At 41.0% G+C, this 23,744-nt stretch overlaps 1 protein-coding gene across 3 annotated transcripts in view; it reads left to right on the forward strand.

Annotated features, from left to right (window-relative positions):
- The first annotated feature begins 8,883 nt into the window (after nt 1–8,883).
- CDK6 (cyclin dependent kinase 6) overlaps nt 8,884–23,744 on the forward strand; it is a 130,915-nt gene continuing 116,054 nt past the window's right edge. The window contains exons 1-2 of one of the 3 annotated variants that reach the window (XM_084215032.1): nt 8,884–9,423; nt 11,445–11,931. In XM_084215032.1, coding sequence (XP_084071158.1) covers nt 11,699–11,931 — 233 coding nt within the window. In that variant the 5' untranslated portion in view covers nt 8,884–9,423; nt 11,445–11,698. Of the gene's footprint in view, nt 9,424–9,488; nt 9,531–9,804; nt 9,992–11,444; nt 11,932–23,744 lie in introns of those variants that run through there. The other 2 variants (XM_084215033.1, XM_084215031.1) reach the window with 2 other exon arrangements.

Raw genomic sequence — 23,744 nt, forward strand, 5'->3', positions numbered from 1 at the left:
GTTTGTTGAGAAATTAGAAATGCAACATCCTGACATCAATGTTGGCTTTTAATAACCATAGCACATTGTTTGCATCAGGCATGAAAACAAAAAATAAATTTTCTAAAGCAGCTTGATGAAGGCCAGAATACACACTCAGAACTGACCATTCCATAATAGTGGTCATGCAAGTAGGGAATATTGGCAGCCATCCATTGTACATAATCTCTTGCATAATTATATTTGATAGAAGATTTCTGGTATGTGAGGATAATAAGCTCATGTATCTATGAATCTGGAATGTTCCTAAAATGAGTTAGTGCACGCTCAATATTAGTTTCCCAAGTTTTTTCATACCATAGTATTATATTACATTTACTAGATTGCATATATTAATACATTAAATGTAATATATATATTACATTTAATATATTAAACTCAGTTGCTGCCTTAAGGGATACAGTATTCCAGTGGACAAGCAAGAGGATTTATTGCAGGAACACTGATTGATTTTAATAGAAGTTATGTGTGTAAATCTATGTGCAATGAGAACACATCATACTCTAGAGAATACCAGCAGAAGTGTTTTTATCCTGAAAACACAGCTGCCCATATTTACAAAGCCTAATTTTCCTTTAAAACAGTACACAGCAACATTTTATACCACTATGATTATCTGCATGAGTTCAGCATGCATTGCATTTTGTGCCTGCTCTAGAAATATTGAGGTTTAACCAAATTTTCAGCATAATAAAATCAATAACAGTTGCAATTTGGATTCAATGGGACTGTATTTCTAAGTCTCTGTTATGGACAATATTAAGGAATTGTTTAACAGAAGCTATCAGTTCCTACCCTATGGCACCATGGTGATATGGATAATCCTCAACAGCCTCCATTTTACTCAAAAAGAGAATTATTTTTCAACATTGTATAGGTTGAAGAGCTGAGAAGGAATTCATAGTGATGAAATTAATACAGTAATTTCTTTAGGCAGAGTAACAAATGTAATGTAGAAAAATATATCTTTAGTAGAGTTTCTAATGTAAAGTGCATGGCTATTGTAGATGATGTGGTAGGTAATTATATTGGCATCATTTACCAATATTCACAACATTGTGTTTGTGTTTTATGGCAGTTTACACAAAAGTGTCATTACTGGATGCCCAATATGGGCAAATCATGCTGGCTGGCATAATTTTTTGTCATTACTACTACTTTTGATTGTTCTTAAAGTTTTGCCTTCTTTTTTACCACACTTTTTAATCCATGGAATTGTGTAAAACAGACTGTGTTTTCGCCTTTGGAAATCATTGCTATGTATTTACCAGGTAACAGGAAAAAACAGAAGTGGGTGCACTGATGTGACACCATAGACAGAACGCACAGCACTGAACACTTGCTATTCAGTGCCAGAGAGTAGTTAGCTGCAGGGTCCCCACATTCCCAGAGCTTTTCCAGAATATATAAATTTAAAAACTTATTCTGTTATAGCTGTTGATAATTATATGCTCTTATTGTGTTTGTACTCAGGAATGGTACCTTATCAGAAGCACTTAGAGATAGATGGGAGATGATCTCAGAATGACCTAGTCCATCCCAGTTCTTTGGAGCAGAATTAGATAGTTCCCAAAAGATGTTTAGCTCCTGTGATTGCCTGATCCTACACTAGAATACTTGTTCTTAACTATATACTTGTCTTTAAAAGGTGTTTCTTAATGCCTAACATAGGTCTGTGCTCTAAATTAAGCCAATTGTTTCTGATACAGATCAATAGATCCGTACACACAGATCTGAAAATCAGGTTGGATGGTGGGGCCTTGAACAACCTGATCTAGTGGGAGGTGTCCCTGCCCATGGCAGGGGAGGCTGGGACTAGATGATCTTTAAAGTCCATTCCAACCCCTAAACGTTCCATGATTCTGTGATTCTGTGGTAGGACAGCATAAATCAGTCAATGATACAATGTAACTCTCAGTTATTTCTACCAAAGAAAACACTGCTTCCTGTTGCAGCTGCTGAGGGGCCATTCCTTATCCTCTTCATCACCTGACTGATAGGACACGGTGCTGCTTTAGAGGGTTGGACATCAGTGTCTTACCAGCTCCTGGCAGTGCCACACTATTCCTGTCTTCTGCAGTCAAGTGCTAGTTCCAACTTAATTTTCATTACATTTATATTTACTGACTGACACAGAGATCATCTGTGGTCACCATACTTTGGGTAGGTTCCTTTCTCACACACCAGGTTTGTTTGATTTTGTATTTTTTAAATAATGTTACTACATATTTCATTAAGCAAAAGCAAATAAGCCATTTCTCTCCATAATGGGACAATACAGATGGCATGCTGGGGTTCTGGGTGAACTGGCAATTTCCAGATCAAATTTACCTAATTCCCAAGTGCAACACAAAAAAGGCTTATTGGCTATCCACTAGATAAATGCCATGTGGGCTCTGGGGTAAGGTAGGTTTTTCTGCATGACAGAAGGAAGCCCACACTTGGAACATGCTTAAGAACCTGGTCTATGCATTATCTGCATTCAAAGTCTACTCCCTTTCCATGAAACGCTGACAGGAGGAAAATATATAAAATCTTGTTTTAGTCACTATTACCAACAGATAAGACTAAGCTTATTGGCACCAGATCAGCTGAGTAAAGTCCTGTTTTCTGTGACTAACTTTCCTGATCATATCTACATTCTACAGTAAGTCATATTCTGAGTCATTTTTTAAGACGTGAATGACACAAAAAGTTTAGGATTATGGCATACAAATCAAATGGGGTGTTCTTTGAAAGATTCCACAGGCAACATCCCTTTTCACAGCAAAAGCTCTGTCTCTGCTTCTTTTCTACACTGAATGGAGAGCAGAGATTAAGAGTAACCATTCTACAAATGGCATGAAAGAAAGATGCATCTACACAATGAGTTTATAGACACAGATGTAAATACACTTACCTGAGCAGATGTAAAAGTCACTAAAACAAATAGAGCTGAAAGGAAGAGGGAAGAACCTCACCCATGCCAAAGATTGCTGCAAAGAAGTATAGAATATAACATCAATGAGCAATGACTGCAAATTAGGGGAAACTTTGGAAGTAAATCAAACACAGGTCCCTTCTCCACCATGTCCCTCAATTGCTGGCTATTGCCAGCTTCAGGGTGGCTGATATTTCTGCCCCAATGAGCCCCCTTTCAAACAAATCTAGATCTTGAGGCCAAGACAGATACACTTTCTGGTCTGGGCTGAAAGAAAGGCTTGTGCCAGCAAGACACCACAGATTGGAGATGGCACCAGCTCCTAGGGAGTTCCACCTCGTGCTTCATGCTGCAGGGTCCCAGGATGAGCTGGCAGTGCCCACCTCAACAGATTCTGCTGGCTCGTTTCCCCACTGTCACTCCTGTTAGGGATTTGGATTCCCTAGCAGCTTCCACGGTGGCACAGCCTGGCTGCCAGCCCTGTGGCATAAAACACACCATCAGGATCCCACTGCCTCTGACACTGTCTGTAGCATATATACCGTATCCAGCCCTGTGCAAGATCACAGGATCAGAGCTGCAGGTGAAGATCCATCTTCTTGCTGTACTCTTTCACTACTGTCCTGCAGTGTAATTTTCATTGAATGTGTTCCCTCCCCGCTCCTTCCATCTCCCTGGCTCTGACTGAAGCCGTTTGGCGCAGACTGCCTTTCAGCATGAAGCTGCGCAGTGTGGAGCCCGAGACGGGACCCAGCTCTGAGCTAAAGCTTCAGGGAACAAGGCAAATACAGGTAGCAATCTGTTTTCTTCACAGTAGGTATACATTTTGCCCTTGATCATCCATTGCACAATAATCCCCGAAAGTCAACTTTCTGAAGGCAGTCAATGAAATTCACTGGCTCTTGTCTTAAGAGCTGGATGGCAAAATACAGCTGCAGGTGCATTCCTAGGAGTATACAGAGACTATTGGAGCAAACAGGCTTGTGTTAGTTGTAGGCATGCTCTTCTCATGGCAACTTTCTTGGCCACTTCTGCCACCAGTAATTACTAAAGCATATACAAACAAATATGGGCAAATATGTGTATGCTTAAACCCTGACATTATGTTATGGTTCTTTGTACTAGCAAACAATAGCCCCACAGTATAGCTTATTACTGTAAAAACAGAAAGATACAATTTGTAAAACATAAAATTATCTGCTCTAAACAAAGGCTCCGATTGAAAGAAAAATAAACTAAACAATCGTACTGTAATTGGCTTAGATGCCTTAATCAGTGTCAATTATGCCATGGCTGCTATGGTTTACAGGGATTAGATAGTACTTTCTCTCACTTAAATTAGTTAAAACATTGTGTGAATGCTAACGATTTATTTGTCTGTAAACATGTTAGTAAATATGTTAGAATTTTTATGTGTTCAACTAAGAAGTTACATATGAAAAATATTTTGATATTTGACATTGGAATTAATTCTTAGTGTTCAGTTATATCATCTTTCTCATTTTAATGAAGCCTATGCTTCACTAAAAGTAGCCTTAAAATATGTAATATATATTTATAGTTCATTTTCACACAGCTATAACAAGGCTAATGATAGGTGAAAATAATTATTTCCCAAGTTTGGTATTAGATGTGATGTCTGAAATATTTTCTCAGGAATAATTTTCTATGCAGTATAATTACTACTTTTTTCTTTAGAGAACCTATTTTAGTTTGCCAAAGGGAACTTCTAAAAAGTCATAATTTATGCTAACATTTTAAAACAAATTCTAAACATTAAAATTCACAATAATTGACTGATGTATCTCTACTTCAACAATAGTTGGTCTTTCATCACTTCTGGTGTTTTCTTAAAGATAAATGCCCAGAAAAATGGATTAAAACAATTTTAGTTGAGAATGAAGATGCACATTAATAAACAAAACCCGACAATAACACCCCAATAAAAGCAAACTATTTTCCAAACCCTTTATGAAAATCTGTTCTCTGAAAAGAAAGTTTCATGTTGTTTTGCAGAACACTTCTTGTAAGATCAAACTGTGAATCCCCAGCAGAACCTCAGCTGTTCCAGAAATACAGATAAAATGCACAAAGCAAAACAATACTTTGTGTCTCATCCTTTCTGAAAGTCTTGGTCTATTCATCACAATTCTTGGTTTTGCCCACCACTACCAGCTTCTTTTAATCAACTGCTTTTATACTCATTCTAGTAATTGCTTGTTATCCATTTCCACACCACTGGCTTATTCATTATTTCCAGCAAAACAGTACAGAGCTCATTTTATGGAAGTGATTTGTGTACAGCACATAGCATAATTTCTTTTTAATTTTAATGGAGTTTGATTGAAATGTAATTCAAATTCAAATAATTCATTAAAATTTTCCATTCTAAATTCATTTCAGTATAAGTGGATTCTATCTTTCTTTCTATCTTTCTTGATTTCTTTGAAATTATAGTGACTTTAAAATAAATTGGAATTTAAAATACTGAAATTGAAAAGCATTGAAAAACACAATTTCACAAAGAAAATTCTGATGTAAAATCAGAAAACAGTGATGCAGAAAGAAATTTCTTCCTCTTCCAATACACATTCCCAAATTTTTGTATTTCTGGAACAAAAAATACTTTAGAATTACATAAGTGTAGAAATAGCTACAAATGGTAGTCAGAATTCATTTCATAACAATATTTAATAAGCTTCTTAAAACATTAATTTCAAAAAATAGCTGTAAATTTCTAATAATTAAAATATTGTCAATTTTAAAAGAAATAAGGGATTTCTTAATTTCTGTATGTAAAAACTCCCTTTGTTGATAAAAAAATGTACATTTACCTCTTCTAAAACAGAAATGTTACAAGAAGCACATTTTTTCACGAACACAAAAGATTAAATCTTTTTAAAAACTTGTTATAAAAATATCTATTATGCACAGTGTACTTTTTCTGATTCAGAACCATTCTAAAATGTATCTTGTTTGAAGCATCTCCTTGATTTTGAACTTTAAAACAAATGTAGTAAAATTTATATTTTCAAAGAATTCTGACAATTCGGGTAATAATTTCAGCTTCTACAACAAGTTGTTCTTAATATCATCTATATTTAATTGATATTTATATTTAATCATGTTTGGAAATCTCTTCCTGAAATCACTTAACTTGTGAAAATTGAGAAAATTGGTTTAGGTAATTTTAGAGATTTGTATAGCTTCTTTATACTTTGGGAGACAGAGTAGTTTGACCACTTCAGATGGGGAGGAAAAAAAATAGTCACATCATTTTTTTAAAAAGTCCCTCAAAAAACTCTGAGGAGCATATAAAGCCACATTAACTATGTGACACTTTTCTGTTATAAATTCATTTCGTTTGACACCATGGCAATCGCTCCTGACATCACCAGACAGAAAGGCAGCTAGAACACTTTTAAAAGACAGAACAATTACATATGCTCCCCAAAAATATTGGGAGAATATGTGATGAAAAGGTGATCTTGTATTGAATACTGTTCAGTAGAATGATATACCAGCACATTTGAGCACAGAGGCAAATGTCAGGGTACTGCAGAAATCTCTTTTCTACCTTCATCCTGAATGTGAGGCTGCATATTTATCTGGCCAAAGGAGCCGGTGCCCCTCAGCCTCTCCTTGGGAACAGCACAGTTCACAGAGCCCGACGGGAATTTAAAGATCCAGAGATCTTCAGGAGGAGCAACCAAGGCTTCACTTCTCTCTCCCAAAAGTGAAACCTATTGCATGTGAAGTGAGACAATAAATGCCTTTGGAACTTGGGGAGTGCGTTGTACCAAGCTTGTTACAGCTGCCTAAATATCAGGGGAAGAGGAAGGGGAAGGAAAAGGAAAGGAAGGGGAAGGAAAAAGGAAAGGAAAAAGGAAAGGAAAGGAAAGGAAAGGAAAGGAAAGGAAAGGAAAGGAAAGGAAAGGAAAGGAAAGGAAAGGAAAGGAAAGGAAAGGAAAGGAAAGGAAAGGAAAGGAAAGGAAAGGAAAGGAAAGGAAAGGAAAGGAAAGGAAAGGAAAGGAAAGGAAAGGAAAGGAAAGGAAAGGAAAGGAAAGGAAAGGAAAGGAAAGGAAAGGAAAGGAAAGGAAAGGAAAGGAAAGGAAAGGAAAGGAAAGGAAAGGAAAGGAAAGGAAAGGAAAGGAAAGGAAAGGAAAGGAAAGGAAAGGAAAGGAAAGGAAAGGAAAGGAAAGGAAAGGAAAGGAAAGGAAAGGAAAGGAAAGGAAAGGAAAGGAAAGGAAAGGAAAGGAAAGGAAAGGAAAAAGGCATGAATATTACAAAAAAAAAATTAAGGGAGCTAGTGTACAGATGAACCTTATAATGTGATGTGATTTTTCACATCTTTTAAGAGCAAATATTTGATCTGTGTATTTGAATCTGTGGCACTTTCACATTTAAATATTATGGGATTTGCTGTTAACTTCAGCATATTTTTCTGAAAAATTGTGGACTTCAGAATTAGGAGTTTCTGCGATTTAAACTAAAATATATTGTGAGTATAAATTAAGTTCTTGAGAAGTATGCACAGTCTCCTGGAAAAACTCACATGCCACTGGCCTTTTACTTGAAGGTGTGGTACCAGCTTTGTCTTTTCTCTGGAAGAAATCAGGGGTCTCCCTTCTGCCCTCAACCAGTTTCCCCTCGCTGGCCCTCCAGGTGCTGCTTTTAAACCTTTTAGAAGTAGGAAGAGCATGAGGAATTGCTGGGGTCAGTTTTGAAGTCAGTTTTTATTTAACCGATATGCTTTCATAACATGCTGGTTAGCACTGTGAGCCCAGCTGGAATATATGCATCTTTCTGATATGGATTATTTTCATTTGTACTATATATATATATATATTTATTTGGTTATTCTAAATCAGTGTAGAGCACCAAGTTCTGGACATACACTTTTTGTCGTTATAAAACCACTTAGTTAAATTACACTTCTCACTGTAAAAGAGGATTTGGGTCTCCTCCTTCCCAGTTAAATCAGTGTATGAGGTGGTTCAGGGGCTGGATCATAATCATCCTTGAGGTCCAGAAGAGCATGTGCTAGAGGGTAGGGTACCAGCTGGGAAAACTGGGAACTAGGCCATATGCTTTTTCTCCATGGAAACAGAGTTGATTGGTATTTGTTTTGTGATTTTTTTTAAAATTTTTATTATTTTTCTCTGTGGTGAATTTCAGTATTTGCAGGAATTGGCTCCATACAGAATATTCTCTGCATCAGAAAACAGGTGCAACCTACTCCTCTGCACACCCTGCTCTCCTTGGGCCCCTGCCCCATGCATCTCCAACAGCAATTCTGTCGGGGCAAAGACTTTGCTGTGATTGGGGGCTCTTCAGCAACGAAGTTTCTTGATGCTTCCCAAAAGCATTCACGGGTGCTTACTTCCTGCCGGAGCTCTGCACTGACTGCGAATGGAAAGTAGCAAATAATTTAAAAAAAAATAAAAAAAAAAAAAGAAGAAGGAGGGGGAAAAAAAGAACTAAAAAAGCACAGAGGAATTCGCGTTTTTCTGGAGGAGAAAAAAAAAAATTTAAATAGTTATTTCCCATGATGAGGGCGGGGGGGAAAACAGAAACCCCAAAAGGGTTATTTCCCAGCGCCTCGCACGCTGAGCTCTAGGAATGAGTCAGGGCTCTCAGTGCTGCCGCAGCCGGCTGAGCCCGCGCCCGTGCAGCGCCGAGCGCGGCGGGGCCGGGCCGGGGCCGGGGCCGGGCCGGGCCCTGCCGGGACCCCCTGGGGCGCTCGCCCCGGGCCATGCCTGGCCGCGGCGCTCGCGGCGACCCTTGCGGTATGCGGCTGCCTTTGGCAGGGGCACATGAAGGATTTCATTGAGTGTGAAGACAGAGAGCAGAGACAGAAAGCAGAAGGAGGCGGCTGCAGCCTTTGTAGTCGGGGAGGAATGCGGAAATGTTGAAGCACTATGTCAAACTTTTTTGAAACGGGGTCAAGTCACATTCAGCCAGCGTGGGAAAGCAAGGGAAAAAAAAAAGTTGAGGAGAGGGAAAAAAAAAAAAAAAGCCAGCAAGCTGCTGCTGCTCCCAGGCAGAACAGAGGCCGGGGGAGCGAGCGAGCAGCGGCAGCGCAGCGCCGGGGCAGCGGCGGAGCGGCGGCGGCGCCGAGGGCCGGTGCCCGAGCCCCGGACCGCAGGCTGCGGCCGGCGGGGCTGCGATCGTGGCGCTGCAGCTCCCCGGGGGCCGCCGGCCGCGATTTTTATTTCGCGTTTTCCTTTTCCCCGGGCAGGGTGGGGGCGGGAGGAGCGGGCTGGGGGACGAGTGCGAGCTCCTTCTGCGCCAAGGTGCAGCCCGGCGGCGGCGGCGGCAGGAGGATGCGAGCCGAGGGCGGCCGAGCCGCGGATCAGCTACCTGTGTGGCCCGGGCGGCCGCTGCCGGGACCTGCCGGAGACATCGCCATGTGAAGGGGCAGACCCCGGGCCGGCTCTCCACCCCGCCTCGCTCAATGGGAGGTTTGTGTTAGAGAGGACTCACCCCCTCCCTCCCCCCCCTCCACCCCCCGGGGCTGAGGATTATTTGGGGAACTGGTGGCGGTGCAGGCGGCCGTGGCGCACACCAGGTAACGCGGGGCGCCCATGTGCTCCGCGCACCCGGCCCCGCGGCGTGGCCCACACGCCGTCCCCTCCCCGTCCGGCCCGGGAGCCCACACCGCTCACCCCACCTCCCCGCGGGCGGCACCGCGGACGCGTCCCTTCGGCGGCCGGGCCGAGGCAGCGCGCCCCGCGGTGCCGCCGCAACCGCCTCGGGGTCGGTGCGGGGGCGCGGAGGGGCCCGCGGGGGAAGGGGTGCCCTCAGGGGGAGCCGCCGGGGGGGGTCCTCTCTGCGTCCTGCCGAGCAGCGGAGCCGGGCCCCCCTCCCCGCCCCGTACGCTGAGAGGAAGCGCGGGGACGCGGCTCCCCGCGTGTCCCCCACCGCCACCCCCCGCCGCCTGCGGGGCGCCCGCGGAGGGGAGCGCGGCGGGGGCAGCGGCGGCCGGGGGCGGCCCCGGTGCCCCGCCGTGCCCGGGGAGGGCGAGCACGGGTAAGTTTCCACGCGGCCGCGCCGGGGCAGAGGCCCGCCGGCCCCGCCGCCACGCACGCGCGGCGCCGCTGCCCGCCGCTCGGGGGCGCCCTGCCCGCGGCGCGGGGCGGGAGGGGGCGCGGGCGGCCGCGGCGGGGGCTCGGGGCGGGCAGGGGTCCCCCCGCACACCGGGCTCGGGCAGGGGTCTCCCGCACACCGGGCTCCGGGTGGCCCCCCACGGCGGCCCGCGCTCGGTGTCGCCCAGTGATGCTGCAGGCGGGGGACGCAGGGCTGCCCGGTGGCTGGGGCGATGCGGTGCGGTGGCAGCCGTGCCGGGAACTGAAGCTGGCGAGGCAGGGAGCCGCCTCCGGCTGCAGCCGAGGAGAAGGGTTGAGCAGTGGGCACGGGTTTCCTTCAGATTGCGCTTTTCGTCTCCAGCTAAGGTTAAGATCAGCGTAAGTGTGCGGAATAGTCCTCGCGCTTTGTGCTTGAATTGTACTTAAGGGATCCCCGACTCACCTCTCCGGGACCCATTCATCCTAGAGCGGTAAAAATGTGTAGGAGAGGGCTACAATCCTGGAGGTCACTGTATCGCTGTGTTAAAAAGGGTCAGGGAGAAGGGAGGAATTGATGTGGAGCTTTGTGAGGGGAGAGGGTTTGCCCAGTCCTGAAGAAAGTGGATGAAACTGGATGCAGAAGTGCTTCTGCTCTCCAGCCTCATGCACTCTGCAGCAGAGCATGCTGTTCCTGAAGACGTCTTTCACCATGCTGCTTTGCAAAGAGCTGCCAGTGACACATGTAGCAGTATCCACAGCCAATACTCTTGCTTGTTAGTAAATTTGCTAAAGTTCATATTTCTGAATCTACTTCAGCACACAATGCTTCATAACGTATTATTGCCATCTAAGTATGCACGTATTTCGCCTCTCCACAGGTGCTTTGTTTCTTGCAATGTGTTCATGATCTGTTCATGAAGGGGGCTTAGCACAGGAGATAGCAGACCAAGACAGAAACCTCCAAATGTTATTAGTTAATTGCAAGTGTCAGTAATATAGCAAAATACATATCCAGGACTCCACCTCGTTAAATGAAGAAAACTTTAAGTCCTGAAATCCTGACATAAGTTCTTGGAGGAACACTTCCTCTCACACATGTCTAGCTAGCTCTGCCATCCCCATTGCTCATGTGTCACGGGGTCATCATCTTTAGCCCATTATCAGTGAAACCCCTCAGGATGCTGTTGCTCTGTAGCCGAATGTCTACCTAGCTTTCTGCGCAGACCGTGATAACTTTGTAGTGTATCAGCCACTCCGGGACGTTGATACATATGTCACCCTCATGGTTCGCATCTTCCTTTCCGCCATGATTTTGCTTTGCATATCTGTATTAGTTTAATTTTAGCAGGTTTTGAACAATGCAAAGTCATGAAGTAAACTGAACTAAACTCACTTTTTTTGCTTGGTTTGTCCTCCAGATTTGTTTGGCTTTACACAGGCAATGCTCCCAAAGACTGTATGATAATTCCTGGTGGCCAAAAGCGGAGGCGCATTGTGGCCAGTACAGAAAAGGAACAAGAACAGGAGGGCAAGAGCTTCCTACTGCCTCTCTGGCAGGGGTACCGAGTGCGTGGCCTGTCTGCATCCCAGCAGAGTACTGGTTTTCGAAAAGCAGGTGAGACTGAGAGCCACCTCGGGGCACTTGGAGAGGAGGAAGAGGACTGGTGCCAGCATGGATAAGGACAGCACAAACCTGGCTGACCAGCAGTACGAATGTGTGGCTGAGATTGGGGAAGGAGCCTACGGGAAGGTGTTCAAAGCCCGAGACTTGAAGAACGGAGGTCGCTTTGTTGCGCTGAAGCGGGTACGGGTGCAGACCAGCGAGGAGGGGATGCCGCTGTCCACTATCCGAGAGGTGGCGGTTTTGAGGCACCTGGAGACATTCGAACACCCCAACGTGGTCAGGTGAGGAAGTGGGACCCCTGTCCTGATCATTGAGGTCCTGGGTGTAGTACATAAATTGGGTGAGCAGAGTTTGGGGGCATAAATGGAATGGACTCTAGTTTGGGTTTGTGGCTGAAGTGAGCGCTAAACTGCGTGCATGAAGTGTGGTTTGAGGTTTCAACAGGCCATGGTGCTGCCTGCCAGACCTCACCTCATCCCTGTGCATTGCCTCCCACACACACAAACACCCATCTCCAGAGGCATAGGTGTGTGATTTAAGTGTTGGAATGGATGGGCAAAGAGCCATATATATACTATTTCCTCAGGCATGAGAGAAAATGAAAAAAAGCCCAACCTCTCCCTGGTTTTGTCTGACCTGTTAGTACTGCCAGCTGCAGCTGATTTTTACCAGCTCTGTTCATTATAGAAATGGCAAGAATGAGAGCAGTAGTGGAATGTGCATTCTGCCTTTTTAGGTGGTTTTTCAGAGAGCTATAGATTACGGTGTTAAAAAGAAGCAACAGCTTCAGACTTCAAGCTTTTCCAGCACCCTTAGGGTTGAGTACTGTTTGGTACTAATTTTCACCATGAGCTGTTGATTCTGCTACCAAGAGGGCAAAAATACAGGTGTCAGACCTTGCTCACAAAATGGTGGCAGTGGCCCCAGGATGTCCTTTCTGTTGTGTCAAAAGCATAAATCCTGGATAAACAGCCTGTGCTCTCAATGATAAAGCTAGCCCTTCTGTAACCTCTTACATTTTCCTATAGCTAGAAACCTTCAGCAGCCTGTGAGCATCTTTTATTAAAATTATGAACTTCAAGAAGTAAGTTTCACTTTGCAGATACCCACATTGAAACTGGTCAGCATCTTGCTGGTGGTGCTATATTAGCAAGAGTATTTCCATTCTTTGTGTTACTTACATGCATATTACACAGCAAAAGGAAAACATTTTTGTACTTCACTAACACCAAGACTCTTTCGGTCTTAGAGAAATAGATACTCTGAACTCACAGGTGAATTTCAAAATGCCTTGCACGTGTAATCATCCTTTTTTGTAGGGTCTGAGATTGGGGGGTGTTTATTAGGCACAAGAGGAAAGATGAGACAGAGAATAATATTTAAGTTGCAAAAGTCAGTTGCTAGAGATGAATTCACTTTTGTTCATTTCAAGGCAGTGTAATGTGACAGTCTCTTTTATGTCAAAACTGACTAGGCAGAGTGTATGTTTTCTGAAATGCTGATCGTGGATTGCCTGTCATCGGTCTCACTTTAGTGAGCATGGGACAGACACAGCTCACATTCCATTGCTCATCAAGCAAATCCACAATTCAGTTAATAACCATTACCTTGGCTGGCACCTAATAATGCCAGAGGCTTAGTCAGTATACTTCAAAAGTGGGCATCCTCTGTCTGATCACTGAATCAAGTGACTTGGTTTAGAGGAGCAGAGACAAAGTTCATGCTTGGTAGTAGAGGAATAATTGGGAATTGTCAAAATCTTTGATATGCAGCCCATCAATTTATGGGAGAAAATGAAGATTCAGTTGTCCAGGTTTAGCCATTTTTATATTTGAAAGCTAAATCTTGTTTGGGAATAATTGAACATAACAATTTTTCTACCATTAGCCATCTTTCCATATGATGTAAAAGATCTTTTTAAGAGCTTTCTAATCTCGAATGCAGCTTAATGATTGATATAAAGTTCTTGTTTTCCAAAGAGCTATTTAATGAACTGACTATGCAACTGCAGGATTCTTTTGCTTGATCTAAGTGCAGTTGAATCTCAACAGAGCATTGCATAAATACATTGAAGCTTCAGATATTTTTACAAGCTTGAATGAAAACTGATTATCTGCAAAGCAGTGAGTATTTTAACCAACAATATGAGAATGTAATTTCAGTATAAAAATCTGTGAAAGTTTGTGTCAGGTCCTCATAGTGGTGTTGTGAAGCCTGTACCTTTTGCCATAAGCAGCATTTCAGACACAAGGGCCTGGTTGGTAATGTATCAGGGCGCCTGGGACATTGGTTGCACACCTTTTTCCACAAAAAGGCAGAAGATAAGCAATTTCAAACATTATCTCTTCTAAAATGTGAGGAATGCTATTCCTCACATTTTATTACTTATATCCTTTGTCCATATTTTTAACCTGTGGGCAAATGAGGAGCCCTCTGGAGAGACCAGAATCATATCCTTCAAATGGAAAAATTATTTGAAAACATTTAAATGGCCCGGTTCTGTTACAAAATATGGTAGAAGAGTTTACAATTTATTGAAATTAAACATCTATTTTTGTATTGTGTAAATATACTCAGAAAATGAAATATTATAAAATAAGATCTGCAATTTTAAGCAGCTGATTTAACTGCACTTACTTATTGAACATATTATGCTCAAAATATTTTAATTGTTTGGGCATGCATTCTGGAAACTGATATCATGGCCAGGCTAATAAATAAAAATAATTCCAATGTCTGCATACTGGATTAAAATGTACATTGTTTTCTCAGCACTGCAATAACAGCACAGATATTTTAAACCAAATATTTTTGATTTTGAGAGGTTTTTTTCTGAATATTATAAGCAACTAGCCTGAGAGAACTGTGCTGGAACTGTGTTGCATCTGTTACCTTTGAGTAGTGGCATGTGTGATCCATGAGTTGCTCAATGCAAACCAGCAGCCATTCAGTGAGTCAAGATTTAGACAGACTTTGTACAGATGAGCTGCACAGGCCCTGTGGTCTGCTGTGGTGCTCTGGCATCAGCTGACAGCAGAGATCTCAGGCCTCATGAACTTAGGCTGTGTGTCATTTTCAACTCAAATGGGACCTCTGGGCTTCTCCAGAGAGTGCAGCAGGGATCTCAGCAGCCCAGGGCTTCTCTGTTGCCATGAAGTGGAGCTAAATGTGAAGAACAAGTTTGGTAAGGAAAGACCCAGTACTTTGCAGGTGTAGGTGGAGCTCCATGGCTTTGCTGGTCATAGGACTGGCAGTGCTCCTCCAGCCCAGGTTTGTCCTAACAGTTGTAGAATCACTTCCTCTGAGAAATAGTTAGAGCCAAAACTGGTTTCCAGTGCTTAGCACTAGGGTTGGAAGAGAATTTTCTCCACAAGGGAGAGAGGTCTAAATAGCCCAGAACAATTTAAAACATAATATTTATCATATTTTTCCAGGCTACTGCTTGCGAATTATGAGAGGGTTTTTTTGTGTTCCTTCATTCCAAGGGCAAGAAAAGCATCAAAGGGGAATATAATCTTCATCAGAACAGTGATGGTAATGAGAATATCTGTACTGTAATGGAAATAAGGAGGACTGATCTAAATTTTTTTAAGACTGTTAAGAATAGTGTGTAGAAAGGCAATGGGAAAAGGCAGTTAAAATAATTGCTATGTGCTTAAAATCCTTTCCTGTTCACATTTACCCTTTTTATAGAGCTCCTCTCTGACAGGACACCTTACTCTATTCTATTTATTTTCACAAAACAGAGTTAAAAATAGAATCTTCAAGAGTAAAGCTTACTGTAAATCAATCTGAAAATAGCTATGTCGTGGGCTTGGAAAAGTCCCTTGTAGCTGGTAGGATGATCAAGGTACTCCTCTAGCTCACCTTTCAGATGTAATGCTTGAATAAAACTTTAATATATACAGTAGGTAAATCTGGCAAAAGTTGGTCCAGCAGTTACATAGCTTAGTGCTGTTCTAGTTGGGAAAAATGAAATATATGTCGATAAAGAACAGACTTTGCCAGGAATAAATGACATATTAGATTCAGGAAATTCCTGTGTATAAAACCCTGCTGCAAGATATCTGTAAAAATTCTTCTTGTGATTATAATGCTAAATTCAGCTGTATCTTGCATTCATTTTATCTCTCTCCTGCTGGTAATCAGATGAATAATTTCCCCCATATCTTAGTCATCATCAAACTGTGAATTTGCACTCTGGGAAGGTGATATGCAAGACAGACTACTGTAGTTCTTGGCATGCTTGTTTTCTATCATATTTATATTTCTATTTAACAGTTTTAATAGCATTAAACCATAAGAAAATTGAACAAAAATGCAAAGCTGTATATTTTTGCTTCCTATCTCATAACTTTTCTTTTATAAATACAACTTCTTCAGTATTTTCATGGTTTAATAACTATTCAGTTTTTAAATAGCTGAAATTGTATTCAATATGACCTATTAAAATATAGTCTAGGCTGGGTTGTTATTTCAAAGGTAAGTGTCAGAGATCTTGCCATTCAAAGTCATCATAACTATGTAAGAAATAAAATCTTGATTCTCTCTTTCCTGATACTTTGCAGAATATGTGCCCCAGCTAATTGACTTAGGTTCAGCAGAACGATCCACCTAGCTGGAAGTCTGAATCTTTACCTCATTCCTTTTTGTGTACAAGTCAGTGGGGAGGAAACACAGTAATTATGGCTATTTGCACAATTATGCCACATTCAAGTTTTTATATTATTTTATACCCATTGAACTATTAATGGCACTGCAAACTGCTGTCTGTAGTACAGCAGTCATGTCATGCTGCTTTTTCCCTGCTTTTGCAGTCCCATGGTCCATACTGATGTCTCTTGGTTTGCATTTGAGTGCTTGGTGGAGCCCCTCAGCTGATTGTCTTGGCAAGGCCACCTGGGTGTTGGGGAGAGAGGCTGGTGCACACATCCCTCCCCATCCCTGCACTTGCTGACATAAAGACCAGCACTTGCTTGACCTTGCCCAGAGGTCCCAGAGGTGTATAAATGGCTTGGGGCTTAAAATTTCCTTGTACTTAGAAGGTGTTTTTGTAAGTGCCTTGAAGTTCCCTGTCTGACCTGGTAGAGCATTCAGGACGTATCGGTAGCAGATCATCCGTACCTAGTTAACCTTTTGCATGACAATTTGAACATGTATTTGTTTTTTAAACTGAAATTATGGGCAAGCATACAGAGGGGAAAATTCAGAAGGCAGTAGCTAATTTTCTTTCTAATTTTTGGTGATGCTAATGTTGGCTTCTGGCTTTATTACTGTACTGTTAATAAGTCGAAAGGATGATCTTCTCAAAATCATTGAGATGTTCCATCCTGTCAAGTGAAACATTTCTATTTTAGGGGGTGTTTGTCTCTAGTGAATTCTGCTTCCTTCCTTCTTTTTTCTGCCAAGCTAATGTTAAACTTCTAGTCTGTGAGGTCATTCTTGCACATCAGCGGTGTGCTGTATTGTGTGATACAATTTATTTTTGTGTAGCATCACTCAATATGACATCTGGCAAGCCCCTAGAGACAAAGAAGTGGTGATCTTGGCATTGCTAGTTAAAATGATTGTCTTGCAAACAGAAAAAGTAAAATAAGATGCAGGGATGGAGTGGAGCAGAAGAAACTGAACTTGAAACTTGCCAGATATTTATGTGGCAGATGAATGTCAGCTGAGGGAGAAATGGTGGATGAGTAATGGGAAGGAAAAACTGAATGAGCTTCAGAGTCAGTTTCAGTCTCACACAAACAGGATTGTCTTCAAGGCAGATGTGACCACAGGAAGTGCCTTGGCAAGGGAAAGGCATTTCCAGGCTGGAGAGCAGTTTTGGTCAGAAGGCAAGGAAGATGCATCCCTTTACTGACTGGCCACTGCGAGGGACACTGCAAAACTCTCGGGGAGGAAGGGACTGGAAATATTTGCTTCTCTGATGGCTGGAGGGCAAAGAGGAATGATATGGTTGCCACTGAACAGGGCACATAGGTCTTGGAGAAATTTGTTGTCAGAGGACATTGGGCAGAGGGTGAACATGAATGCTGGCCTGTCATCATCGTCTTGCAACCCTACAGTACACAGAATGAACACATACAGGGAAGACAGGGATATTCTTGCCAATCATATCAATTGTTTGTTAGCTATGGATGTGATGATTTAGTTTTACTACATGATCTGGCAGAAACAGGACAAGATAAGACCCTGTCAGGAAGGAAGGGTTGAGTATGGAATGGACTTAGGAGCCTTAGGAAGTTCAGTTTCTGGAATGAGTACAAGACCATTTTAAAAAGTATTTTATCTCTTTCTAAATCTAAGTTTTTTACAAAAACCATGTTTCAAGTCTTTGTATGAATAAATGTTAGTCATTTTAGATTATGTCCAGTGCTCTCCTCCTTCTTTAATCTGTGGCTGATTATGCCTGTGCTCTTCTTGAAGAGATTTAGCCTTGCTGGGTCCTGCCTGGAAGGGAAAACCAACTTCTTCCACCATAACCACTGCTGATGGCAGGCAGTGACTTCCAGGGAATGGAGTGGGGTCTAGAATTCAAAACTGAGCCTTGAAAAGGTTTAGGTGCCAGGAGAGAGGATAGTCCCCACTTACAGACAAGGGCCAGGGTAGATTCATAGGGCCTTTCCAGTTTGCTTCATGGTGCTCACTTCTGGCTGAAGTGTGGAACAGGTCAGGGAGAAGAAAAGTTGCTTGCTATCCCAGGGTTTAAAAGAGAGCAGGACCTGGAGTCTGTGACTCAGCAAAGCACTGACTAAGCCTCTCAGGTGGGCTTGGTGGGATTTAATCTATTGTTTGAAGCTCAGCACAGATCTAAGTGCATTATCAAATAGAATTAGCTATGATGCTAAGAATGCACTGAATTTTAAAACATCTTTCTGAATGGAGTTCAGGGACAATATACATCAGAATACAAATTACAGATCCTGATTCTTATTCATGTGTTAGATTAAAGCCTTTTTTCTAGAGCATATTTCCATTAGAAGTTAAAATGAATAATGCAGAATAAGTAATATAAATATCCTGGCAGAGTAATAACATGGATTTGGCATAAAGAGTGATTATTTGTCATTTTAATAATTCTTAGGTGATGTAATTTAGTTCTGAAGTTTTAAAATTAATCTATGAAGTAGAATAATTTTACAGAACAGTGAAGAAAATAGAGGTTGCAGCTCATTCCAAAACTTCTGTATATAGAGCATTTAGTTTGCTTGGTATGAAATCTAGTTATTTTCCAGTATTGCTGAACAAGTTGATTCTTAATGATGTAACAAATTATCAGAAGGTAAGTGTGCCATATACATATATAACTCAGCTGTGGTTTTTTCTTTAAAAAGAGAGAACATTTCTCCACTATTACCTATTCTTCATATCTTTTTATAATCTGAAAAATACTTCTAAATATGCAGGCATGATTATTTAAGGTATACCTTCAAACTCTAAAGAATTTGTATTTAATAAGTAAACCTCTTCAGAATTTTCCAAGGAGTATTTTTTCCCATCATGTCCTTTGACATTTGCCATTTGGGAGGCTGCTGTTGGGGAAGCTTTTGATGAGATGATTGTCAAAAAATGGAAATGTGACTGTTGATTTCTGAACTCTTTTCAAAATACCTCATTGCATCCAAATTATTGTATTGATTTTTATATTTATTCATTTACCCTTTACCTTTGAAAATTTGTCCCATCATTAGGAAAACAAAAAGGAAACAATCTCCTAAATAATCCCTTCAAAATCAGACCTTAGGTTTCTAACAACACAGTTATGTTTTCTTTAGGCAGCATAAAAATTGTATTATATGAGTAATAAGAAGCTCTTTCATATGATGCTTTAGATGTCTTTTTAGGGTTTCAGAAGAAGATAGGGCTCTATTCTCTGAAGTATCTTGCATAATTTTTAGGATGTGGTGAATGTTTTTCATACTTAAATACAGGGTTTGCCTATTTCCTGGTATTGGTAGAGTTGTCCTTGGGTGGGTTTCCCATGGCATACCTAGCAAACAATCTGTGAGCTTAGCAAAAAGTCCTGTACTGTTTTAAAATGGTTCATACCAACACTGACTGCTTATTACTCTGGATTATCATTAACAGGTGATTGATCTTCTCTTAATAAAAGAAAATGAAAAACTAACTCAGACATGAATTCATCTTTACAGGAGTTTCCCATGTTTAATGATCGAAAACTCAGTTCTAGTGTAAATGAGTCATATACTGCATTTAAGTGAAACCTATTGAGTTTGGACTTTTGAAACATTAGTCAGTGCAGAATATTACATATTTTGATAGAAACAGAGAAACAGAGTGGAAAAGCCTGCATTATTTTTTTTCTCTCTTTTATGTGAAGCTTTGGCTAGTCTTTTAATATCTATTTGAAGTGTGGTCAGTGTGATAAATTGCTGTTTAACAATGCCAGAGAACTCCCTTTTCCCTGAAATCAATTAATTATAAACTGGAAATTTCAGTACTTTGTTCACTGTTTCTTAAGTTAGCATATTTCTGGGAGCTTTCTGTGATCGTAATTCCTAGCTGCACTGGTGCTTTTGTTTCTCTTCATCTGTGGAGCCAGGGCTCTACTGTAAGGATAGAATTCTATCACTTTTTTTTTCCACATTTGATGTGGTGTTTTGCATACAGCTGCAGAGTAGACAGTTACCTTTGAAAAGAACATTTGGCTGGTTTAATTTGATTAGAGCAAACCACCTCAATCATTACCGAACTAAGACCGTTTTCACTTTAACTTGGCTGTAGGAGTTGGGAATGTACTGACTGTGCTTAGATGTTTGGGGGAGGACTCGTTTGGCTACACTGCTACTGCTGAAGTGAAACAACCTTAGAGGACCTTGCGTACTCTGCTCTTTCCCAATAAAAAGGGAGGGCTTTGAAGGCGTTGAATGTCACATTTAACTTTCCCTCATTGTGACAAGGAATTGAATGGCTTTTTTACAAAAAGATATTGGAAATATTTAATGCGCAGAAATACAGAATCATATATTTTTTAAAAACACCATGATACTAAAAACAGACATAGAATATGAAAGTCTAACGTTTACAACATATTTAAAACATGCCTAGCAACAGTATTTTAAATAAAGTTGTAATAAAATCCAACATATAAATAGAAATATGGTGGGATTCTCATAGATACATTATATACAAGTTAAAATTGAATCCCTTTTAGTAAGTCTCAGTAAGATTCCCACTTTTTTTCATGGTGTTTTGATTTTCTACCCTTTTCCCATATCATATAAATATATTTGGGCTGTTTTTTATACTGCATACTAAATATCAAATTAGATACTTAAGATTCACAATACTGTGTATTCTGTATGATTTTTGCTTTTCAGTTTCCCTCACTGATGATCACATAATTTTCCTAGAAAAACTCTCGTGGCTGTCTAGAATATAAATATGTCTCATAATAAATGACGGACCTTCAATAAATTGTAGTCAGCTGGTGTTCTCTAGAAAATACAGTTCTGATCTTTAAGTGCCCTGACTTTGTGATAGTGCATCATCATAAAATATTTTAACTAGAGGATTGCAGCTGAAGGAAGAGTTTCTGCTTTTTCTTGCATTATGTTCTGAAAAGCAGTATACATAGTTATCTGTTCACCTGTGTCATCAGCCCAACGCTGCTAATGGCAGAACTGCATACACATCTTCCAGCTAATCCAAGAATCAAGTTGCAGATTTAGGGCTTGAGTTTCCACTGGGGAATTGAAAGAGCTACGCTGATTCAAACAGCTTTAGTTGTTCGAATCATAAAGTCCTAATGTTAAGTTGAACAGAAAAGCTTTAGTAGAGGCAGACTGTGCAGAGGTGTTGCATTAAGCATGCATGTTTGAGACTTCACCATTTAGAGTTTAGATGCTTCAACAATTGAGTTCACCAAACTGGGGTATAGCAGTTCATTAGGTTTTTCACTGAAGTCGATTTAGCATTTCTGTTTCACTCCTAATTACACTCCCTTTTTGCGCCACAAATAATTCCTCTCTAACTCAGTATGTATCCTCTGAAATACTCAATGTCTGCTTCTGTGTTGTCACCTGAGCATCTTGTACAACATTTTCTCTCAAACTCCAGGTTGCATCACAGATACAGTGATTTCAGTGCAGTGTACGTGACCTTTCTACAAGGGCAAATGCTTCTAGTGCAAATGCTTCTAGAGCTACAGTTAGAGACTTTGCTGTACTGTATTGAAGTTTATGTCTAATGTTACTCACTAACACAGCTCTAGGACCTTTATTACTGATTTCCAGGTTCTTTCAGGACAGTGAAAGTCAATGACCTGTATTCCTTCTCTGTGTTAGGAAGTAGATTATAAAGTGAATCTCGTTTTGCCAACTTTATCTATCAGCATAGTTTGTATTTGTGAACTTTATGACATAGAGATTAGGCAACATCTGCACTTTAATTAGTGTGTTGTTTATCCTTAGATAACCTTCTAGATTGTTAATGGAGATAGGCCTACCCACTGATCTTTGTGGTTTCCTCACAGACATCTTTAATCAATTTGTTGCCTCACTGTTTATCTCTGCTTTTTATAAAATGCTGAGCAACAAGTTTTGATCAAAGCAGTAATACCCATATCCAGACAGGTTGGAATCAATGACTATGGTCTAAAAATTAGAATGATATGTTTCATTAAATTTAAGGCAGAGCCCAGACAAGTTAATCCTTCTGCAGAACTGAGCTCCTGTATCTCCTCATTGCATAGAATCCTATTCATCCTACTGCCTTTATGTTTGTAGCATAGTTAAAAAAAAAAAAAAAGGGTTACCTGGCATTTCTCAATTCTCTGTTGCTTATTATTCATATTGTCTCTAGTCTTAAGAACTCAAGAAGGTTTTGTTTCTTTTAAATTTTATTTGCTCAGATTAAAACATCGCTTAGAGATGTCAGTTATTTCAGAAGCAAGTATTTGTACATCAGTGAGACTAGAACTGAGGATCATGGCAGTACAAGAGCAAGAACAGTTAAGATTTGCACAGAAGAGATAGGTAATCCATTTGACTAAAATGAATGGTATTTGTGGATATAGATAAATGGCAGACAGGTGAATGACAGTGATGAGGGAGTTTTCTTGGAAGACATTTAAAGTATATTGGAATATCCCAAATCAAAAGGATACTGTGATGTCTGTAAGAAAATATAGTTCAAAGAGTGCTTGGTTTCCAGTAACCCAAAGTTGAGAGTGAACAAGACTATTCTGCAGAAGCAGAGCTTAAGTTGTGAAAAGCAAATAATCTTTTGCTGTCCTGTACATCAACAAAACGATATTGAACCTGTGATTCTAGAAGAAGCTGTAAATAAACTAAGTTCATGAAAATACTCATAAAGCACAATTTAACCGCTGTTCATAGTAGACAAAGTTTAAAGACAAGTAGACAAGATTTAAAGACAAAACTTAGAGATACAATCAGTGAAGTAGCTCTTCCTGGAGTAGAAAAAAAGAGAGATCGCTCTCTGCATAGCCTGAAGTAACTTTCAATAGCTGATTTAAGAAATTCTAATAGTCAAGACACGCAGTCATAGTGCCCACATTAATTAAGTCTGACATTTTTTGGAAAAGGGATGGTTCCCAAACTTGACATAGTAACAATAGGCTTTAGAATAGAGAGATTTAGAAACAAGAAGTAATTCAAAAATTCAGCAGTCAAGAGGAATGATATGAAAAGTCTTAGATTTGTAATGGTGGGTACTTAAATAGAGTTATAGCAGCACTTGGGTCATACACCATTCCCTGACATCCATGCTTTCTCCAGTCACCAAAATCCTGGCTGCTGTTTTGATCTGTATCCTCCTCCAGGGTGCTAGATACAGCAGGACTGTTTAAGGGTATTGGATTCTTAAACTCTCCAGAGGAATGGGTGATGTTCAAGGGAGACAAAAGACTTTCTTCACCCTTTTTATGGCTGTGCTCCAGTGTATCATGCTGGACTCACAAAAGGTACACACAGCCGTGCATAACAAGATAGCGATGTGAGATAAGTGTGATTAGACGCTTTATTCATCTGAATATTAAAAGTATATTCCATCTTAGTCATTTAGGGTCTCCCCATCGGACGTGCAGAGTGAGCATGTGCTTTAGGAG

This window comes from Fringilla coelebs (genome assembly GCF_963513975.1).
Source record: "Fringilla coelebs genome assembly, chromosome: 1".
Lineage (NCBI taxonomy): Eukaryota > Metazoa > Chordata > Aves > Passeriformes > Fringillidae > Fringilla > Fringilla coelebs.